Source organism: Pleurodeles waltl, chromosome 3_1 (assembly GCF_031143425.1).
Source record: "Pleurodeles waltl isolate 20211129_DDA chromosome 3_1, aPleWal1.hap1.20221129, whole genome shotgun sequence".
NCBI lineage: Eukaryota > Metazoa > Chordata > Amphibia > Caudata > Salamandridae > Pleurodeles > Pleurodeles waltl.
This window is the reverse complement of record NC_090440.1, coordinates 1724207-1745159: the sequence shown is the minus strand read 5'-3', so window position 1 is coordinate 1745159 and position 20953 is coordinate 1724207. Positions and strand designations below refer to the sequence as shown.

The 20953-nt window shown below is 50.0% G+C and overlaps 1 protein-coding gene across 1 annotated transcript in view; it reads right to left on the bottom strand.

The window, feature by feature from the left end:
* The window catches only part of LOC138285943 (zinc finger protein Xfin-like), a 664541-nt gene that overhangs the window by 213791 nt on the left and 429797 nt on the right, over positions 1–20953 (bottom strand). The window contains exon 15 of the mRNA XM_069226463.1: positions 16218–16328. Within this exon, the coding sequence (XP_069082564.1) occupies positions 16218–16328 (111 nt within the window). The remainder of the gene's footprint in view (positions 1–16217; positions 16329–20953) is intronic.

Below are 20953 nucleotides of genomic sequence, written 5' to 3'. Positions count from 1 at the left end.
GTGGAAGGTTCTGCTGGAGGGTCAGGGTGGTCTTCAGCAGTCTCAAAGTCTCACCTAAACCCCCCCAAACATTAGCTGAAAGGACAGAAACCTCTCACCCTGTAATGAGTGGCATGCTTCGTCACTGGGCTCCTCAATCAATCAATCAGTAGATTTGTAGAGCGCTTCTTGTCACCCGTGAGGGGAGATCCAGGCGCAGGTGAGCCGATCCATGACCTGGTTCTACGGTCCACGCGGGCTCCAAGAACAGCTGTTAATTGAGGGGCTTTTCAATCTTGTATACACTTGTTAACCAAAGCTGTACTCTGACAACTCAGTTGATGAGAGAGTTGTTCCTTCACATCACTCCCTGTTCAGTGATGTCTCTACCGGACCCTAACGCTGTGGGGAATGGTGTAAATTATTTTTATTCTTTATGGCCCCTGCACATCATTAAAGAAGTACTCCAACCTCTTGGGATCTGGTAAGAATTCCAAAGATATTTCGGTCAACATGCTTCTGCCTGTAATATGTGTCCCATCTCCGTCGTAGTCATTCATCAGCTCTGGCCTCTAGCTGGGTTCCTAAGTTATCCCCCAGATCCAACCCTGAGGAAAGTTCTAGAAACATAATGCAGATATATATGCATCTAAAAAGACCTTGCAGTGTGAGTTAAAGTTCATGGGTTGCACCTTAATTACTGACCACCTGGACTGAGTGCAGACCCATAGTGGATGCTTCAGTCTGTAGCTCCGCTCTTCCAATCATGAGGCGACTCGCTGCACGGTTGTGGAGCTTCTTAGAGTTCCAGGGTCAGGAAGGGTGGAGTCATGAGGCAGGTGTCCATCCAGGGGTCTAACGAGAGGGTCTATGAAGTCTGCACAGGACCCTGCACAAAGTATCTAACTCCCTGGATACTAATCTCAACCAGTGGGTGGGGAGAGAGTCAGTCCCTCTTTATGGACTCTTAAGTGCTTTGAGTGAAGCTGGCCCATCCTGGCGGAAGCTCAGTTCACAAAGTCTACACGTATCAGGAAGCCAGTCAGTACCTGGAAGGTCAGGACAGGCGAGGTGCCTGCTTTACATCATGGAATAGGGAGTAAATCCGTCCTCAGCGTTCAGAGATGTCGGCATCCTTTACAACACTTCCAGTCACTGGCAGGAATCACTGGCATGGCACTTCCTGTAAATGTGTTGAAAGTTTGATGGACGCCTCTGTCAAATATGACGGCTGCATGTCAAACTTTAAACACATTTTTGCTTTTTAAAACAACACCTATGACGTCAGCAAGTGGTATCACGCACATGCTGCCCAGGGTGGGGCAGAGGGATGACTCTTGAGGTGCTCCGCAGACCAAGTCCTTGGGCTTGATGTGTTGGGAGGGAGTCTGACTCTCTGAGTTCTCCCGGTGAGGAAGGAGCATGCCAACTCAAGGGTGGACCTTGAATGCCTCTTGCGGGCAGTCCTTCGAGAGGCTGGAGTGTTGTACGGTACTGAGCGCAGCTGCGAGGCCCAGCAGTGCGGGCCGTGGTTTCTCCTCAGTCCACGAGGGTGTGGATCTAATCTGTGGAGGTGATGAGTGCTGTCTCCGTCGTCTGATGATGAGTGCTGTCTCCATCGTCTGGTTGCTTCGGAAGACAGAAGTTTGTGGAGTTCCAGGTGGTTGGTGATGAGTGCTGTCTCCGTCGTCTGGTTGCTTCGGAAGCCAGAGGTTTGTGGAGTTCTAGGTGGTTGGTGATGAGTGCTGTCTCCGTCGTCTGGTTGCTTCGGAAGCCAGAGGTTTGTGGAGTTCCAGGTGGTAGGTGATGAGTGCTGTCTCCGTCGGCTGGTTGCTTCGGAAGCCAGAGGTTTGTGGAGTTCCAGGTGGTTGTTGATGAGTGCTGTCTCCGTCGTCTGGTTGCTTCGGAAGCCAGAGGTTTGTGGAGTTCCAGGTGGTTGGTGATGAGTGCTGTCTCCGTCGTCTGGTTGCTTCGGAAGCCAGAGGTTGGTGAAGTTCCAGGTGGTTGGTGATGAGTGCTGTCTCCGTCGTCTGGTTACTTCGGAAGCCAGAAGGTTGTGGAGTTCCAGGTGGTCGGTGATGAGTGCTGTCTCTGTCGGAAGCCAGAGGTTTGCGGAGTTCCAGGTGGTTGGTGATGAGAGCTGTCTCCGTCGTCTGGTTGCTTCGGAAGCCAAAGGTTTGTGGAGCTCCAGGTGGTAGGTGATGAGCGCTGTCTCCGTCGTCTGGTTGCTTCGGAAGCCAGAAGTTTGTGGAGTTCCAGGTGGTTGGTGATGAGTGCTCTTTTCGCCGTCTGGTTGCTTTGGAAGCCAGAGGTTTGTGGAGTTCCAGGTGTAAGGTGATGAGTGCTGTCTCCGTTGTCTGGTTGCTTCGGAAGCCAGAGGTTTGTGCTGAGTGCTGTTTCCGTCGTCTGTTGTGGTTGGTGATGAGTGCTGTTTCCGTCGTCTGTTGTGGTTGGTGATGAGTGCTGTCTCCGTCGTCTGGTTGCTTCGGAAGCCAGAGGCTTGTGGAGTTCCAGGTGGTTGTTGATGAGTGCTGTCTCCGTCGTCTGGTTGCTTCGGAAGCCAGAGGTTTGTGGAGGTCCAGGTGGTTGGTGATGAGCGTTGTCTCCGTCGTCTGGTTGCTTCAGAAGCCATGGGTTTGTGGAGTTCCAGGTGGTTGGTGATGAGCGCAGTCTCCGTCGTCTGGTTGCTTCGGAAGCCATAGGTTTGTGGAGTTCCAGGTGGTTGGTGATGAGTGCCGTCTCCGTCGTCTGGTTGCTTCGGAAGCCAGAGGTTTGTGGAGTTCCAGGTGGTAGGTAATGAGTGCTGTCTCCTTCGTCTGGTTGCTTTGGAAGCAAGAGGTTTGTGGAGTTCTAGGTGGTTGGTGATGAGCGATGTCTCCGTCGTCTGGTTGCTTCGGAAGCCAGAGGTTTGTGGAGTTCCAGGTGGTAGGTAATGAGTGATGTCTGCGTCATCTGGTTGCTTTGGAAGCCAGAGGTTTGTGGAGTTCTAGGTGGTTGGTGATGAGCGCTGTCTCCGTCGTCTGGTTGCTTCGGAAGCCAGAGGTTTGTGGAGTTCCAGGTGGTAGGTAATGAGTGATGTCTCCGTCATCTGGTTGCTTTGGAAGCCAGAGGTTTGTGGAGTTCTAGGTGGTTGGTGATGAGCGCTGTCTCTGTCGTCTGGTTGCTTCGGAAGCCAGATGTTTGTGGAGTTCCAGGTTGTAGGTGATGAGTGCTGCCTCCGTCGTCTGGTTGCTTCGGAAACCAGAGGTTTGTGGAGTTCCAGGTGGTTGGTGATGAGTGCTGTCTCCGTCGTCTGGTGATGAGTGCTGTCTCCGTCGTCTGGTGATGAGTGCTGTCTCCGTCGTCTGGTGATGGGCGCTGTCTCCGTCGTCTGGTTGCTTCGGAAGCCAGAAGTTTGTGGAGTTCCATGTGGTTGGTGATGAGTGCTGTCTCCGTCATCTGGTTGCTTCGGAAGCCAGAGGTTTGTGGAGCTCCAGGTGGTTGGTGATGAGTGCTGTCTCCGTCGTCTGGTGGCTTCGGAAGCCAGAGGTTTGTGGAGTTCCAGGTGGTTGGTGATGAGTGCTGTCTCCATCGTCTGGTGATGAGTGCTGTCTCCGCCGTCTGGTGATGGGTGCTGTTTCCGTCGTCTGGTTGCTTCTGAAGCCAGAGGTTTGTGGAGTTCCAGGTGGTTGGTGATGAGAGCTGTCCCAGTCGTCTGGTTGCTTCGGAAGCCAGAGGTTTGTGGAATTCCAGGTGGTAGGTGATGAGCGCTGTCTCCGTCGTCTGGTTGCTTCGGAAGCCAGAGGTTTGTGGAGTTCCAGGTGGTAGGTAATGAGTGATGTCTGCGTCATCTGGTTGCTTTGGAAGCCAGAGGTTTGTGGAGTTCTAGGTGGTTGGTGATGAGTGCTGTCTCCGTCGTCTGGTTGCTTCGGAAGCCAGAGGTTTGTGGAGTTCCAGGTGGTAGCTAATGAGTGCTGTCTCCTTCGTCTGGTTGCTTTGGAAGCAAGAGGTTTGTGGAGTTCTAGGCGGTAGGTGATGAGCGATGTCTCCGTCGTCTGGTTGCTTCGGAAGCCAGAGGTTTGTGGAGTTCCAGGTGGTAGGTAATGAGTGATGTCTGCGTCATCTGGTTGCTTTGGAAGCCAGAGGTTTGTGGAGTTCTAGGTGGTTGGTGATGAGTGCTGTCTCCGTCGTCTGGTTGCTTCAGAAGCCAGAGGTTTGTGGAGTTCCAGGTGGTAGGTAATGAGTGATGTCTCCGTCATCTGGTTGCTTTGGAAGCCAGAGGTTTGTGGAGTTCTAGGTGGTTGGTGATGAGCGCTGTCTCTGTCGTCTGGTTGCTTCGGAAGCCAGAGGTTTGTGGAGTTCCAGGTTGTAGGTGATGAGTGCTGCCTCCGTCGTCTGGTTGCTTCGGAAACCAGAGGTTTGTGGAGTTCCAGGTGGTTGGTGATGAGTGGTGTCTCCGTCGTCTGGTGATGGGCGCTGTCTCCGTCGTCTGGTTGCTTCGGAAGCCAGAAGTTTGTGGAGTTCCATGTGGTTGGTGATGAGTGCTGTCTCCGTCATCTGGTTGCTTCGGAAGCCAGAGGTTTGTGGAGCTCCAGGTGGTTGGTGATGAGTGCTGTCTCCGTCGTCTGGTTGCTTCGGAAGCCAGAGGTTTGTGGAGTTCCAGGTGGTTGGTGATGAGTGCTGTCTCCATCGTCTGGTGATGAGTGCTGTCTCCGCCGTCTGGTGATGGGTGCTGTTTCTGTCGTCTGGTTGCTTCTGAAGCCAGAGGTTTGTGGAGTTCCAGGTGGTTGGTGATGAGAGCTGTCCCAGTCGTCTGGTTGCTTCGGAAGCCAGAGGTTTGTGGAATTCCAGGTGGTAGGTGATGAGCGCTGTCTCCGTCGTCTGGTTGCTTCGGAAGCCAGAGGTTTGTGGAGTTCCAGGTGGTAGGTGATGAGTGCTGTCTCCGTCGTCTGGTTGCTTCGGAAGCCAGAGGTTTGTGGAGTTCCAGGTGGTTGGTGATGAGAGCTGTCTCCGTCGTCTGGTTGCTTCGGAAGCCAGAGGTTTGTGGAGTTCCAGGTGGTAGGTAATGAGTGATGTCTGCGTCATCTGGTTGCTTTGGAAGCCAGAGGTTTGTGGAGTTCTAGGTGGTTGGTGATGAGCGCTGTCTCCGTCGTCTGGTTGCTTCGGAAGCCAGAGGTTTGTGGAGTTCCAGGTGGTAGGTAATGAGTGATGTCTCCGTCATCTGGTTGCTTTGGAAGCCAGAGGTTTGTGGAGTTCTAGGTGGTTGGTGATGAGCGCTGTCTCTGTCGTCTGGTTGCTTCGGAAGCCAGAGGTTTGTGGAGTTCCAGGTGGTTGGTGATGAGAGCTGTCCCAGTCGTCTGGTTGCTTCGGAAGCCAGAGGTTTGTGGAATTCCAGGTGGTAGGTGATGAGCGCTGTCTCCGTCGTCTGGTTGCTTCGGAAGCCAGAGGTTTGTGGAGTTCCAGGTGGTAGGTGATGAGTGCTGTCTCCGTCGTCTGGTTGCTTCGGAAGCCAGAGGTTTGTGGAGTTCCAGATGGTTGGTGATGAGAGCTGTCTCCGTCGTCTGGTTGCTTCGGAAGCCAGAGGTTTGTGGAGTTCCAGGTGGTTGGTGATGAGTGCTGTCTCCCTCGTCTGGTTGCTTCGGAAGCCAGAGGTTTGTGGAGTTCCAGGTGGTTGGTGATGAGTGCTGTCTCCGTCGTCTGGTTACTTCGGAAGCCAGAAGGTTGTGCAGTTCCAGGTGGTTGGTGATGAGTGCTGTCTCTGTCGGAAGCCAGAGGTTTGCGGAGTTCCAGGTGGTAGGTGATGAGAGCTGTCTCCGTCGTCTGGTTGCTTCGGAAGCCAGAGGTTTGTGGAGTTCCAGGTGGTTGGTGATGAGTGCTGTCTCCGTCGTCTGGTGATGAGCGTTGTCTCCGTTGTCTGGTTACTTTGGAAGCCAGAGGTTTGTGGAGTTCCAGGTGGTAGGTAATGAGTGATGTCTCCGTCGTCTGGTTGCTTCAGAAGCCAGAGGTTTGTGGAGTTCCAGGTGGTTGGTGATGAGTGCTGTTTCCGTCGTCTGTTGTGGTTGGTGATGAGCGCTGTCTCCGTCGTCTGGTTGCTTCGGAAGCCAGAGGTTTGTGGAGTTCCAGGTGGTTGGTGATGAGTGCTGTTTCCGTCGTCTGTTGTGGTTGGTGATGAGCGCTGTCTCCGTCGTCTGGTTGCTTCAGAAGCCAGACGTTTGTGGAGTTCCAGGTGGTTGGTGAGCTGTTGGTTGATTGCCTTCTCAATCACCTTCGCTGGATGTGGTAGAAGCGAGATGGTGGGGGGTGGGGTTGCTCAGTTTGTTGGGGGGTGGGGTTGCTCAGTTTGTTGGGGGGTCTGCTGACGTGTTTGTGAGCGGGCCCCACTGCAGCTTTCTGCCAGTCCTCAGGGAAGGTTGCGGACTTGATGGAAGCGTTAATGATTATGTGAGTGAGAGATTTGCTGATCACGGGTCCTCCTAGGTTGTAGATATGATGTGGACATGACTCTGTGGGAGCCCTGGAGTGGATGGCTTTCATGACTCAACTGGTGTATTCCTCAGTGAGTGGCGCTGGGCGTGGTCAAGGGCAGATGGACGCAGATGAGCTTGCCTTAGGCGCGCCCTGCACGATTGCAAAGCGGCTGCCATTAGGTAGGTTCTGGGAGGAGCGCGGGGGGGTGGAGCAATGGAAAGGCGGGAAGAAGACGCGGGAAGCAGCAGACAGTATGGGGGACCCGGTAAGGAGGGGGGGCGAGAGGGGGAGGCTCGAGGAGAAAAAAGCATGGGAGGGTGATGGGGAAAGAGTAAAAGTCACAAAAGTATGAGGAAGAGAATGGAAAAGGCACAGAAGTAAGACAAAAGTTTGAGAAAAAGAGGCGGAAAAGTAATGGAAAAACAGTGAGAAAAGAGGCACAAAAAGTGTGAGAAAGACAAAGGCACAGAAGTGTAAGAATAAAGAGCCTCCTAAGGGTGAGCGGGTGCAACAGTGAGGTACAGAGTACAAGAGAGCACAAGAGGGAGTCAGAAGAGGAGAGTGCGGAGAGAGGTACAGAGAATAAGAGAGCATATGAGAGAGGCAGAGGAGGAGAGTGAAGAGAGGTACAGAGAGTACAAGAGAGCACATGAGAGAGGCAGAGGAGGAGAGTGCGGAGAGAGGTACAGAGAGTACAAGAGAGCACACGAGAGAGGCAGAGGAGGAGAGTGCGGAGAGAGGTACAGAGAATAAGAGAGCACATGAGAGAGGCAGAGGAGGAGAGTGCAGAGAGAGGTACAGAGTACATGAGAGCACACAAGAGAGGCAGAGGAGGAGAGAGGTACAGAGAGCAAGAGAGCACTTAAGAGGCAGAGGAGGAGAGTGCAGAGAGAGGTACAGAGTACAAGAGAGCACACGAGAGAGGCAGAGGAGGAGAGTGCGGAGAGAGGTACAGAGAATAAGAGAGCATACGAGAGAGGCAGAGGAGGAGAGTGCGGAGAGAGGTACAGAGAATAAGAGAGCATACGAGAGAGGCAGAGGAGGAGAGTGAAGAGAGAGGTACGGAGTACAAGAGAGCACATGAGGGAGGCAGAGGAGGAGAGTGCGGAGAGAGGTACAGAGAGTACAAGAGAGCACACGAGAGAGGCAGAGGAGGAGAGTGCGGAGAGAGGTACAGCGAATACAAGAGAGAATATGAGAGAGGCAGAGGAGGAGAGTGAAGAGAGAGGTACAGAGTACAAGAGAGCACATGAGAGAGGCAGAGGAGTAGAGTGAAGAGAGAGGTACGGAGTACAAGAGAGCACATGAGAGAGGCAGAGGAGGAGAGTGAAGAGAGAGGTACGGAGTACAAGAGAGCACACGAGAGAGGCAGAGGAGGAGAGTGCGGAGAGAGGTACAGCGAATACAAGAGAGAATATGAGAGAGGCAGAGGAGGAGAGTGAAGAGAGAGGTACGGAGTACAAGAGAGCACACGAGAGAGGCAGAGGAGGAGAGTGCAGAGAGAGGTACGGAGTACAAGAGAGCACATGAGGGAGGCAGAGGAGGAGAGTGCGGAGAGAGGTACAGAGAGTACAAGAGAGCACACGAGAGAGGCAGAGGAGGAGAGTGCGGAGAGAGGTACAGCGAATACAAGAGAGAATATGAGAGAGGCAGAGGAGGAGAGTGAAGAGAGAGGTACAGAGAATAAGAGAGCATATGAGAGAGGCAGAGGAGGAGAGTGCAGAGAGAGGTACAGAGAGTACGAGAGAGTACACGAGAGAGGCAGAGGAGTAGAGTGCGGAGAGAGGTACAGAGAGTACAAGAGAGCACATGAGAGAGGCAGAGGAGGAGAGTGCAGAGAGAGGTACAGAGAGTACAAGAGAGCACATGAGAGAGACAGAGGAGGAGAGTGCAGAGAGAGGTACAGAGTACAAGAGAGCACACGAGAGAGGCAGAGGAGGAGAGTGCAGAGAGAGGTACAGAGAGTACAAGAGAGCACATGAGAGAGGCAGAGGAGGAGAGTGCGGAGAGAGGTACAGAGAGTACAAGAGAGCACACGAGAGGCAGAGGAGAGAGTGCGGACAGAGGTACAGAGAATAAGAGACCACACGAGAGAGGCAGAGGAGGAGAGTGCGGACAGAGGTACAGAGTACAAGAGAGCACACGAGAGAGGCAGAGGAGGAGAGTGCGGAGAGAGGTACAGAGAGTACAAGAGAGCACACGAGAGGCGGAGGAGAGAGTGCGGACAGAGGTACAGAGTACAAGAGACCACACGAGAGAGGCAGAGGAGGAGAGTGCGGAGAGAGGTACAGAGAGTACAAGAGAGCACACGAGAGGCAGAGGAGAGAGTGCAGAGAGAGGTACAGAGAGTACAAGAGAGCACACGAGAGAGGCGGAGGAGAGAGTGCGGACAGAGGTACAGAGAATAAGAGACCAAACGAGAGAGGCAGAGGAGGAGAGTGCGGAGAGAGGTACAGAGAGTACAAGAGAGCACACGAGAGAGGCAGAGGAGGAGAGTGCGGAGAGAGGTACAGAGAGTACAAGAGAGCACACGAGAGGCAGAGGAGAGAGTGCAGAGAGAGGTACAGAGAGTACAAGAGAGCACACGAGAGAGGCAGAGGAGGAGAGAGGTACAGAGAGCAAGAGAGCACTTAAGAGGCAGAGGAGAGAGTGCAGAGAGAGGTACAGAGAGTACAAGAGAGCACACGAGAGAGGCAGAGGAGGAGAGTGCGGAGAGAGGTACAGAGAGCACATGAGAGAGGCAGAGGAGGAGAGTGAAGAGAGAGGTACGGAGTACAAGAGAGCACATGAGAGAGGCAGAGGAGGAGAGTGCGGAGAGAGGTACAGAGAGTACAAGAGAGCACATGAGAGAGGCAGAGGAGGAGAGTGAAGAGAGAGGTACGGTGTACAAGAGAGCACACGAGAGAGGCAGAGGAGGAGAGTGCAGCGAGAGGTACAGAGAGTACGAGAGAGTACACGAGAGAGGCAGAGGAGGAGAGTGCAGAGAGAGGTACAGAGTACAAGAGAGCACACGAGAGAGGCAGAGGAGGAGAGTGCGGAGAGAGGTACAGAGAGTACAAGAGAGCACACGAGAGAGGCAGAGGAGTAGAGTGCGGAGAGAGGTACAGAGAGTACAAGAGAGCACACGAGAGAGGCAGAGGAGTAGAGTGCGGAGAGAGGTACAGAGAGTACAAGAGAGCACACGAGAGAGGCAGAGGAGGAGAGAGGTACAGACAGCAAGAGAGCACTTAAGAGGCAGAGGAGAGAGTGCAGAGAGAGGTACAGAGAGTACAAGAGAGCACACAAGAGAGGCAGAGGAGGAGAGTGTGGAGAGAGGTACAGAGAGTACAAGAGAGCACACGAGAGGCAGAGGAGAGAGTGCAGAGAGAGGTACAGAGAGTAAAAGAGAGCACACGAGAGAGGCAGAGGAGAGAGTGCGGACAGAGGTACAGAGTACAAGAGACCACACGAGAGAGGCAGAGGAGGAGAGTTCGGAGAGAGGTACAGAGAATAAGAGACCAAACGAGAGAGGCAGAGGAGGAGAGTGCGGAGAGAGGTACAGAGAGTACAAGAGAGCACACGAGAGAGGCAGAGGAGGAGAGTGCGGAGAGGTACAGAGAGTACAAGAGAGCACACGAGAGGCAGAAGAGAAAGTGCAGAGAGAGGTACAGAGTACGAGAGAGCACATGAGAGAGGCAGAGGAGGAGAGTGCAGAGAGAGGTACAGAGAGTACAAGAGAGCACACGAGAGAGGCAGAGGAGGAGAGAGGTACAGACAGCAAGAGAGCACTTAAGAGGCAGAGGAGAGAGTGCAGAGAGAGGTAAAGAGAGTACAGGAGAGCACACGAGAGGCAGAGGTGGAGAGTGCAGAGAGAGGTACAGAGTACATGAGAGCACACAAGAGAGGCAGAGGAGGAGAGTGCGGAGAGAGGCACAGCGAGTACAAGAGAGCATATGAGAGAGGCAGAGAAGGAGAGTGCAGAGAGAGGTACAGAGAGTACGAGAGAGTACACGAGAGAGGCAGAGGAGGAGAGTGCGGAGAGAGGTACAGAGAGTACGAGAGAGTACACGAGAGAGGCAGAGGAGGAGAGTGCGGAGAGAGGTACAGAGAGTACAAGAGAGCACATGAGAGAGGCAGAGTAGGAGAGTGAAGAGAGAGGTACGGAGTACAAGAGAGCACACGAGAGAGGCAGAGGAGGAGAGTGCAGAGAGAGGTACGGAGTACAAGAGAGCACATGAGGGAGGCAGAGGAGGAGAGTGCGGAGAGAGGTACAGAGAGTACAAGAGAGCACACGAGAGAGGCAGAGGAGTAGAGTGCGGAGAGAGGTACAGAGAATAAGAGAGCACATGAGAGAGGCAGAGGAGGAGAGTGCAGAGAGAGGTACGGAGTACAAGAGAGCACACGAGAGAGGCAGAGGAGGAGAGTGCAGAGAGAGGTACAGAGTACAAGAGAGCACACGAGAGAGGCAGAGTAGGAGAGTGCGGAGAGAGGTACAGAGAGTACAAGAGAGCACACGAGAGAGGCAGAGGAGGAGAGTGCAGAGAGAGGTACGGTGTACAAGAGAGCACACGAGAGAGGCAAAGGAGGAGAGAGGTACAGAGAGCAAGTGAGCACTTAAGAGGCAGAGGAGAAGAGTGAAGAGAGAGGTACAAAGCACAAGAAAGAACACAAGAGAGACAGAGGAGAATAGAGGTACAGAGAGCAAGAGAGCACTCAAGAGGCAGAGGAGGATAGTGCAGAGAGAGGCGGCAGCAGAAGAGCGAGGTGATTCTGGAGGCGCAAGGTCGGGTCCGAAAGGACCTTTGACTGGTTAGAGGACCAGTCCCAGGTAAGTGGCCTAAAAACCCGGTGAAGAATACTTTAACACATTAAAAGTGAGCTGTGCCATCAAGCTGCTGGATTCAATCCTGAGCCACTACCCCAAACCCCCTGGTGGAAAATACTTTACCCTGCCAAGTGAGTTGTACTATCATGCTGTTTGATTTCCTTCTCAGCCGTTTCTGTATCAGACACTTTAACACACTAAGAATGAGCCGTGACAACCAGCTGCAGGTTTTCGTCCTCAACATCTGCTCTCACCAAAGCTCCACACCATCATCCCCTGTAGTATACTTTAACACACTCAGAGTCAGCTGTGATGCCTACCTGCAGGATTCCCTCCTGATCAGCCACCTCATTCTCATCATAGGTCCACACCATCTCCCCTGGAGGAGAGAAGTTCAGGACACTCAACGGGAGCTGTGGCAGTCAACTGCAGGATTCCCTCGCTGGGCTGCCAGCCGGTCCCCTCAGGTTCCTGTTACCTCCACCCATCAGTGCGACTTGAACTAACCCTTTGTAGGAAAGTACCATCTTGCCTGGCATGTTACCCCCATTTTTCACTGTATATATGTTGTTTTAGTTGTATGTGTCACTGGGACCCTGCTAGCCAGGGCCCCAGTGCTCATAAGTGTGCCTGAATGTGTTACCTGTGTTATGACTAACTGTCTCACTGAGGCTCTGCTAATCAGAACCTCAGTGGTTATGCTCTCTCATTTCTTTCAAATTGTCACTAACAGGCTAGTGACCAATTTTACCAACTTACATTGGCTTACTGGAACACCCTTATAATTCCCTAGTATATGGTACAGAGGTACCCAGGGTATTGGGGTTCCAGGAGATCCCTATGGGCTGCAGCATTTCTTCTGCCACCCATAGGGAGCTCTGACAATTCTTACAGAGGCCTGCCACTGCAGCCTGAGTGAAATAACGTCCACGTTATTTCACAGCCATTTTACACTGCACTTAAGTAACTTATAAGTCACCTATATGTCTAACCTTTACCTGGTAAAGGTTGGGTGCTAAGTTACTTAGTGTGTGGGCACCCTGGCACTAGCCAAGGTGCCCCCACATTGTTCAGGGCCAGTTCCCCGGACTTTGTGAGTGCGGGGACACCATTACACGCGTGCACTACATATAGGTCACTACCTATGTGTAGCTTCACAGTGGTAACTCCGAATATGGCCATGTAACATGTCTAAGATCATGGAATTGCCCCTTCTATGCCATCCTGGCATTGTTGGTGCAATCCCATGATCCCACGGGTCTCTAGCACAGACCCTGGCACTGCCAAACTGCTTTTCCCGGGGTTTCACTGCAGCTGCTGCTGCTGACAACCCCTCAGACAGGTTTCTGCCCTCCTGGGGTCCAGCCAGGCTTGGCCCAGGATGGCAGAACAAAGGACTTCCTCTGAGAGAGGGTGTTACACCCTCTCCCTTTGGAAAATGGTGTGAAGGCAGGGGAGGAGTAGCCTCCCCCAGCCTCTGGAAATGCTTTCATGGGCACATATGGTGCCCATTTCTGCATAAGCCAGTCTACACCGGTTCAGGGACCCCTCAGCCCTGCTCTGGTGTGAAACTGGACAAAGGGAAGGGGAGTGACCACTCCCCTGACCTGCACCTCCCCTGGGAGGTGCCCAGAGCTCCTCCAGTGTGCTCCAGACCTCTGCCATCTTGGAAACAGAGGTGCTGCTGGCACACTGGACTGCTCTGAGTGGCCAGGGCCAGCAGGTGACGTCAGAGACTCCTTCTGATAGGCTCCTTCAGGTGTTGCTAGCCTATCTTCTCTCCTAAGTAGCCAAACCCTCTTTTCTGGCTATTTAGGGTCTCTGCTTTGGGGATTTCCTTAGATAACGAATGCAAGAGCTCATCTGAGTTCCTCTACATCTCTCTCTTCACCTTCTGCCAAGGAATCGACTGCTGACAGCGCTGGAAGCCTGCAAAACTGCAACAAAGTAGCGAAGACGACTACTGCAACTCTGTAACGCTGATCCTGCCGCCTTCTCGACTGCTTTCCTGGTGGTGCATGCTGTGGGGGTAGTCTGCCTCCTCTCTGCACTAGAAGCTCCGAAGAAATCTCCTGTGAGTTGACGGAATCGTCCCCCTGCTACCGCAGGCACCAAAGAACTGCATCACCGGTACCCTGGGTCTCCTCTCAGCACGACGAGCAAGGTCCCTTGATTCCAGCAACTCTGTCCAAGTGACTCCCACAGTCCAGTGACTCTTCAGTCCAAGTTTGGTGGAGGTAAGTCCTTGCCTCCCCACGCCAGACTGCATTGCTGGGAACCGTGACTTTTGCAGCTACTCCGGCCTCTGTGCACTTCCGGCGGAATTCCTTTGTGCACAGCCAAGCCTGGGTCCACGGCACTCTAACCTGCATTGCACGACTTTCTAAGTTGTCCTCTGCCGACATGGGACTCCTTTGTGCGACTTCGTGTGAGCACTGTTTCACTCATCTTTGTAGTGCCTGTTCTGGCACTTCTGCGGGTGCTGCCTGCTTCTGAGAGGGCTTCTTGTCTTGCTCGATGGCCCCTCTGTCCCCAGACGCAATTGGCGACATCCTGGTCCCTCCTGGGCCACAGCAGCATCCAAAAACGCTAACCGCACGACTTGCAGCTAGCAAGGCTTGTTTGCGGTCTTTCTTCAGGAAAACACTTCTGCACGACTCTCCACGGCGTGAGTGATCCGTCCTCCAAAGGGGAAGTTCCTAGCCCTTGTTGTTTCTGCAGAAACCTCAGCTTCTACTGTCCAGTAGCAGCTTCTTTGCACCCACAGCTGGCATTTCCTGGGCATCTGCCCATCTCCGACTTGCTTGTGACTTTTGGACTTGGTCCCCTTGTTCCACAGGTACCCTCGACTGGAAATCCATCGTTGTTGCATTGCTGGTTTGTGTCTTTCCTGCAGAATTCCCCTATCACGACTTCTATGTCCTTTGGGGAACTTTGGTGCACTTTGCACTCACTTTTCAGGGTCTTGGGGTGGGCTATTTTTCTAACCCTCACTGTTTTCTAATAGTCCCAGCGACCCTCTACAAGGTCACATAGGTTTGGGGTCCATTCGTGGTTCGCATTCCACTTTTGGGGTATATGGTTTGTGTTGCCCCTATCCCTATGTGTCCCCATTGCATCCTATTGTAACTATACATTGTTTGCACTGTTTTCTAATACTATTACTGCATATTTTGGTATTGTGTACATATATCTTGTGTATATTTGCTATCCTCATACTGAGGGTACTCACGGAGATACTTTTGGCATATTGTCATAAAAATAAAGTACCTTTATTTTTAGTATATCTGTGTATTGTGTTTTCTTATGATATTGTGCATATGACACTAGTGGTACTGTATGAGCTTCACACGTCTCCTAGTTCAGCCTAAGCTGCTCTGCTAAGCTACCATTATCTATCAGCCTAAGCTGCTAGACACCCTATACACTAATAAGGGATAACTGGGCCTGGTGCAAGGTGTAAGTACCCCTAGGTACTCACTACAAGCCAGTCCAGCCTCCTACACCCTTGACTTGTGGTTATCTCTCCTTCAAACACTTGTAGACCATGAAGGAAGTGGAGGGGATTGGAAGGACTGAACACAGGAAGGTGTACAGCACTCTTGTGGTCACCTCACTCCTTCCATCAAGGACTGTTTCCAGTCTCATGGTTCAGTGCAAAAACTATTGCATTTTGCTTGTTGAGGTCTTTCTTTCCTTCACTTGAAGTAATCAGACATGCACAGCTGTCAACAATGATACACACGTGAAAATCCCAAACTGGGAATGGTGTCCGTGATGACGTGACATGAAGTGACCACCCTACACAGTAGTGACCCAGGCTGCAATTTCCCTTGGAGGTTACATCTGCTAAGAATCCTGGTCTCTGCATTACATATGACTTAGATGCACTTTTCATTTGCATGTGGTGAATAAACAGCTGCAATTTGATAACAATTCCAGGTAAAAACGTGTATCACTCAGGCATTTCAGAGAAATCCTAACTTACAATCTACATTTACCACAATAAGTGTAGGTCAAAGGGTTTACGATAAACTAACATTTGGGGTTGTACATCAGACACTGAGGCGCTTGTGACCCAATCTGCTGACCACACCTTTTAATGTTTTATTAACTAAGCCTGCCTGGATATGGAGAGTCCATGAATGATACTTGACTGTGTCAGATTCTATCCAGGGCTGTCCCTTACAAAAAGTATACAATGTCACATTGTCTTTCCGCAGTGGATGATTATATGATAGGTGCCATTGTCCCAGCCTGGTCAAGGGGTCCTACAACATGATTTTCACATATGTAGACCCACAAATAGTAGATGGGATGTGAAATACAGACATTCCAGTGTACAAAGTGACTTCAAATGGACAGGTTCCTGTTTCAACGCCACAGCGTCACTTCTTACACCTTGGTTGAAGAGGTTGAATTTTGACAAATTCCAGGCTGACTGCGATGCATCTCACAGATGCTTCACACATTGAAAAACGTGTAAATATCATTGCGTCAGTTCTAAGTGGGTTTATATGAGGGAATGCCTCCTCTGCATACAGTATAAACTGCATGGCAGAGTCGGTTCCAACGCAGGTATTTTTTGATGCAGCCTATCAGAGCTGATGCATTTAGCCCAATGCATTGTTTTGTTAATATGGGGCAACATGGAGCAGAAAATATGCCTCCGATGTGTTAAAACAAAATGACACAACAGCGGCACAAGCTCCTTGGAAATAAGCCCCTGAGTTTCTAAGCCATTACTGCATCTTGGAGAAAGCCTTGGTGCTTCAACCTCTACCTAAACAGACTCTAGATCCATTGTTGAATAATTCCATACCCAAGGTGCTGTGACAACAGAGGGAAACAACAGACATTGGCAGAGAACTTCACAGTAACCAACAAGTGACACTAGAGCTTCAGAAACAGCCTGCAATTACAAACATTTGAAACACACTGAAAGGAGTCACCACAGGTAATCCTCACAAAAGTGATTCCAACACACCCATGTTGCAGTCCACGCTGCTTCCTCCGATCTCTGCACTAAAATGATCGATTGATATTGGCACAGGCTCTTCTTTCCTCAGACAAACATCAGCATTGAGAAATGGAAATCCTGTGGATAAATTCAAACACTGGTCTGATAAAATATACATTTGTCACAGTTAAACTCTGAACAATTCCATTTTAAACCAAAATAATCATCATTAAAATTGAGTAGCTCTCAGTCTGTCTAAAGGTATAGCTTCTAACAATGTTTAGCAAGCACTTAACATGTGACTTCTAACAATGTTCAGCAAACACTAAAAATGTGACTTCTAACAATGTTTAACAAACACTAAAGATGTGACTTTAAAACAAACACTAAACAGGTGACTTCTAACAATGTTTAACAAACATTAAAGAGGATACTTAGAACAATATAAACAAGCACTGAAGATGTGACTTCTAACAGTGTTTAACAAACACTAAAGATGTGACTTTAAAACAAGCACTAATGATGTGACTTCTAACAATACATAACAAGCACTGAAGATGTGACTTCTAACAATGTTTAACAAACACTAAAGGTGTGACTTCTAACAATGTGTAATGAGCACTGAAGATGTGACTTCTAACAATGTTTAACAAACACTAAAAGTGTGACTTATAACAATGTTTAACAAACATTAAAGATGTGGCTTCTAACAATGTTTAACAAGCACTAAAGATGTGATTTCTAACAATGTTTAATAAACACTAAAAATGTGACTTCTACAATGATTAACAAACATTAAAGATGTGGCTTCTAACAATGTTTAACAAGCACTAAAGGTGTGACTTCTAACAATGTTTAACAAGAACTAAAGATGTTACTTCTAACAATGTTTAACAAACATTAAAGATGTGACTTCTAACACTGTTTAACAAGAACTAAAGATGTGACTTACAACAATGTTTATCAAACCATGAAGATGTGACTTCTATCAATATTTAACAAACACTAAAGATGTGACTTCTAACAATGTTTAACAAACACTAAAGATGTGACTTCTAACAATGTTTAAGAAGCACTGAAGATGTGACTTCTAACAATGTGACTTCTAACAATGTTTAACAAGCACTAACGATGTGACTTCTAACAATGTTTAACAAGCACTAAAGATGTGACTTTTAACAATGTGACTTCTAACAATGTTTAACAAGCACTAAAGATGTGACTTCTAACAATGTTTCACAAGCACTAAAGATTGACTTCTAACAAAACAATGTTTAACAAGCACTGAATACGGGACTTCTAACAATGTGACTTCTAACAATGTTTAACAAGCACTAAAGATGTGACTTCTAACAATGTTTAACAAGCACTAAAGGTGTGACTTCTAACAATGTTTACCAAGCACTGAAGACGTGACTTCTAACAATGTTTAACGAGCACTAAAGATGTGACTTTTAACAATGTTTAAGAAGCACTATAGATGTGACATCTAACAATGTTTCACAAGCAATAAAGATGTGACTTCTAACAAAAAAATGTTTAACAAGCACTGAAGACGTGACTTCTAACAATGTGACTTCTAACAATGTTTAACAAGCACTAAAGATGTGACTTCTAACAATGTGACTTCTAACAATATTTAACAAGCACTAAAGGTGTGACTTCTAACAATTTTTAACAAACACTAAAGATATGACTTCTAACGATGTTTAACAAACACTAAAGATGTGACTTTAAAACAAACACTAAAGATGTGACTTATAACAATGTTTAACAAGCACTGAAGACGTGACATCTAACAATGTTTATTGAGCACTAAATGTAGAAAAGTACCATCTTGCCTGGCATGTTACCCCCATTTTTCACTGTATATATGTTGTTTTAGTTGTATGTGTCACTGGGACCCTGGTAACCCAGGGCCCCAGTGCTCATAAGTGTGCCTGAATGTGTTACCTGTGTAGTGACTAACTGTCTCACTGAGGCTCTGCTAATCAGAACCTCAGTGGTTATGCTCTCTCATTTCTTTCCAAATTGTCACTGACAGGCTAGTGACCATTTTTACCAATTTACATTGGCTTACTGGAACACCCTTATAATTCCCTAGTATATGGTACTGAGGTACCCAGGGTATTGGGGTTCCAGGAGATCCCTATGGGCTGCAGCATTTCTTTTGCCACCCATAGGGAGCTCAGACAATTCTTACACAGGCCTGCCACTGCAGCCTGAGTGAAATAACGTCCACGTTATTTCACAGCCATTTTACACTGCACTTAAGTAACTTATAAGTCACCTATATGTCTAACCTTTACCTGGTAAAGGTTAGGTGCAAAGTTACTTAGTGTGAGGGCACCCTGGCACTAGCCAAGGTGCCCCCACATTGTTCAGAGCCAATTCACTGAACTTTGTGAGTGCGGGGACACCATTACACGTGTGCACTACATATAGGTCACTACCTATATGTAGCTTCACCATGGTAACTCCGAATATGGCCATGTAACATGTCTATGATCATGGAATTGCCCCCTCTATGCCATCCTGGCATTGTTGGTACAATTCCATGATCCCAGTGGTCTGTAGCACAGACCCTGGTACTGCCAGACTGCCCTTCCTGGGGTTTCACTGCAGCTGCTGCTGCTGCCAACCCCTCAGACAGGCAGCTGCCCTCCTGGGGTCCAGCCAGGCCTGGCCCAGGATGGCAGAACAAAGAACTTCCTCTGAGAGAGGGTGTGACACCCTCTCCCTTTGGAAAATGGTGTGAAGGCAGGGGAGGAGTAGCCTCCCCCAGCCTCTGGAAATGCTTTGTTGGGCACAGATGTGCCCAATTCTGCATAAGCCAGTCTACACCGGTTCAGGGACCCCTTAGCCCCTGCTCTGGCGCGAAACTGGACAAAGGAAAGGGGAGTGACCACTCCCCTGACCTGCACCTCCCCTGGGAGGTGTCCAGAGCTCCTCCAGTGTGCTCCAGACCTCTGCCATCTTGGAAACAGAGGTGCTGCTGGCACACTGGACTGCTCTGAGTGGCCAGTGCCACCAGGTGACGTCAGAGACTCCTTGTGTTAGGCTCCTTCAGGTGTTAGTAGCCTTTCCTCTCTCCTAGGTAGCCAAACCCTCTTTTCTGGCTATTTAGGGTCTCTGTCTCTGGGGAAACTTTAGATAACGAATGCATGAGCTCAGCCGAGTTCCTCTGCATCTCCCTCTTCACCTTCTGATAAGGAATCGACCGCTGACCGCGCTGGAAGCCTGCAAACCTGCAACATAGTAGCAAAGACGACTACTGCAACTCTGTAACGCTGATCCTGCCGCCTTCTCGACTGTTTTCCTGCTTATGCATGCTGTGGGGTAGCCTGCCTCCTCTCTGCACCAGAAGCTCCGAAGAAATCTCCCGTGGGTCGACGGAATCTTCCCCCTGCAACCGCAGGCACCAAAAAGCTGCATTACCGGTCCCTTGGGTCTCCTCTCAGCACGACGAGCGAGGTCCCTCGAATCCAGCGACTCTGTCCAAGTGACCCCCACAGTCCAGTGACTCTTCAGCCCAAGTTTGGTGGAGGTAAGTCCTTGCCTCACCTCGCTGGGCTGCATTGCTGGGAACCGCGACTTTGCAGCTGCTCCGGCCCCTGTGCACTTCCGGCGGAAATCCTTCGTGCACAGCCAAGCCTGGGTCCACGGCACTCTAACCTGCATTGCACGACTTTCTAAGTTGGTCTCCGGCGACGTGGGACTCCTTTGTGCAACTTCGGCGAGCACCGTTTCACGCATCCTCGTAGTGCCTGTTTCTGGCACTTCTCCAGGTGCTACCTGCTTCAGTGAGGGCTCTTTGTCTTGCTCGACGTCCCCTCTCTCTGCAGGTCCAATTTGCGACCTCCTGGTCCCTCCTGGGCCCCAGCAGCGTCCAAAAACGCCAAACGCACGATTTGCGTGTAGCAAGGCTTGTTGGCGTCCTTCCGGCGGGAAAACACGTCTGCACGACTCTCCAAGGCGAGAGGGATCCGTCCACCAAAGGGGAAGTCTCTAGCCCTTTTCGTTCCTGCAGAAACCTCAGCTTCTTCTGTCCAGTCGAAGCTTCTTTGCACCCGCAGCTGGCATTTCCTGGGCATCTGCCCATCTCCGACTTGCTTGTGACTTTTGGACTTGGTCCCCTTGTTCCACAGGTACCCTAGATTGGAAATCCACAGTTGTTGCATTGCTGGTTTGTGTCTTTTCTGCATTATTCCTCTAACACGACTATTTTGTCCTTAGGGGAACTTTGGTGCACTTTGCACTCACTTTTCAGGGTCTTGGGGAGGGTTATTTTGCTAACTCTCACTATTTTCTAATAGTCCCAGCGACCCTCTACAAGGTCACATAGGTTTGGGGTCCATTCGTGGTTCGCATTCCACTTTTGGAGTATATGGTTTGTGTTGCCCCTATCCCTATGTTTCCCCATTGCATCCTATTGTAACTATACATTGTTTGCACTGTTTTCTAAGACTATACTGCATATTTTTGCTATTGTGTATATATATCTTGTGTATATTTCCTATCCTCTCACTGAGGGTACACTCTAAGATACTTTGGCATATTGTCATAAAAATAAAGTACCTTTATTTTTAGTATAACTGTGTATTGTGTTTTCTTATGATATTGTGCATATGACACTAAGTGGTACTGTAGTAGCTTCACACGTCTCCTAGTTCAGCCTAAGCTGCTCTGCTAAGCTACCATTATCTATCAGCCTAAGCTGCTAGACACCCTATACACTAATAAGGGATAACTGGGCCTGGTGC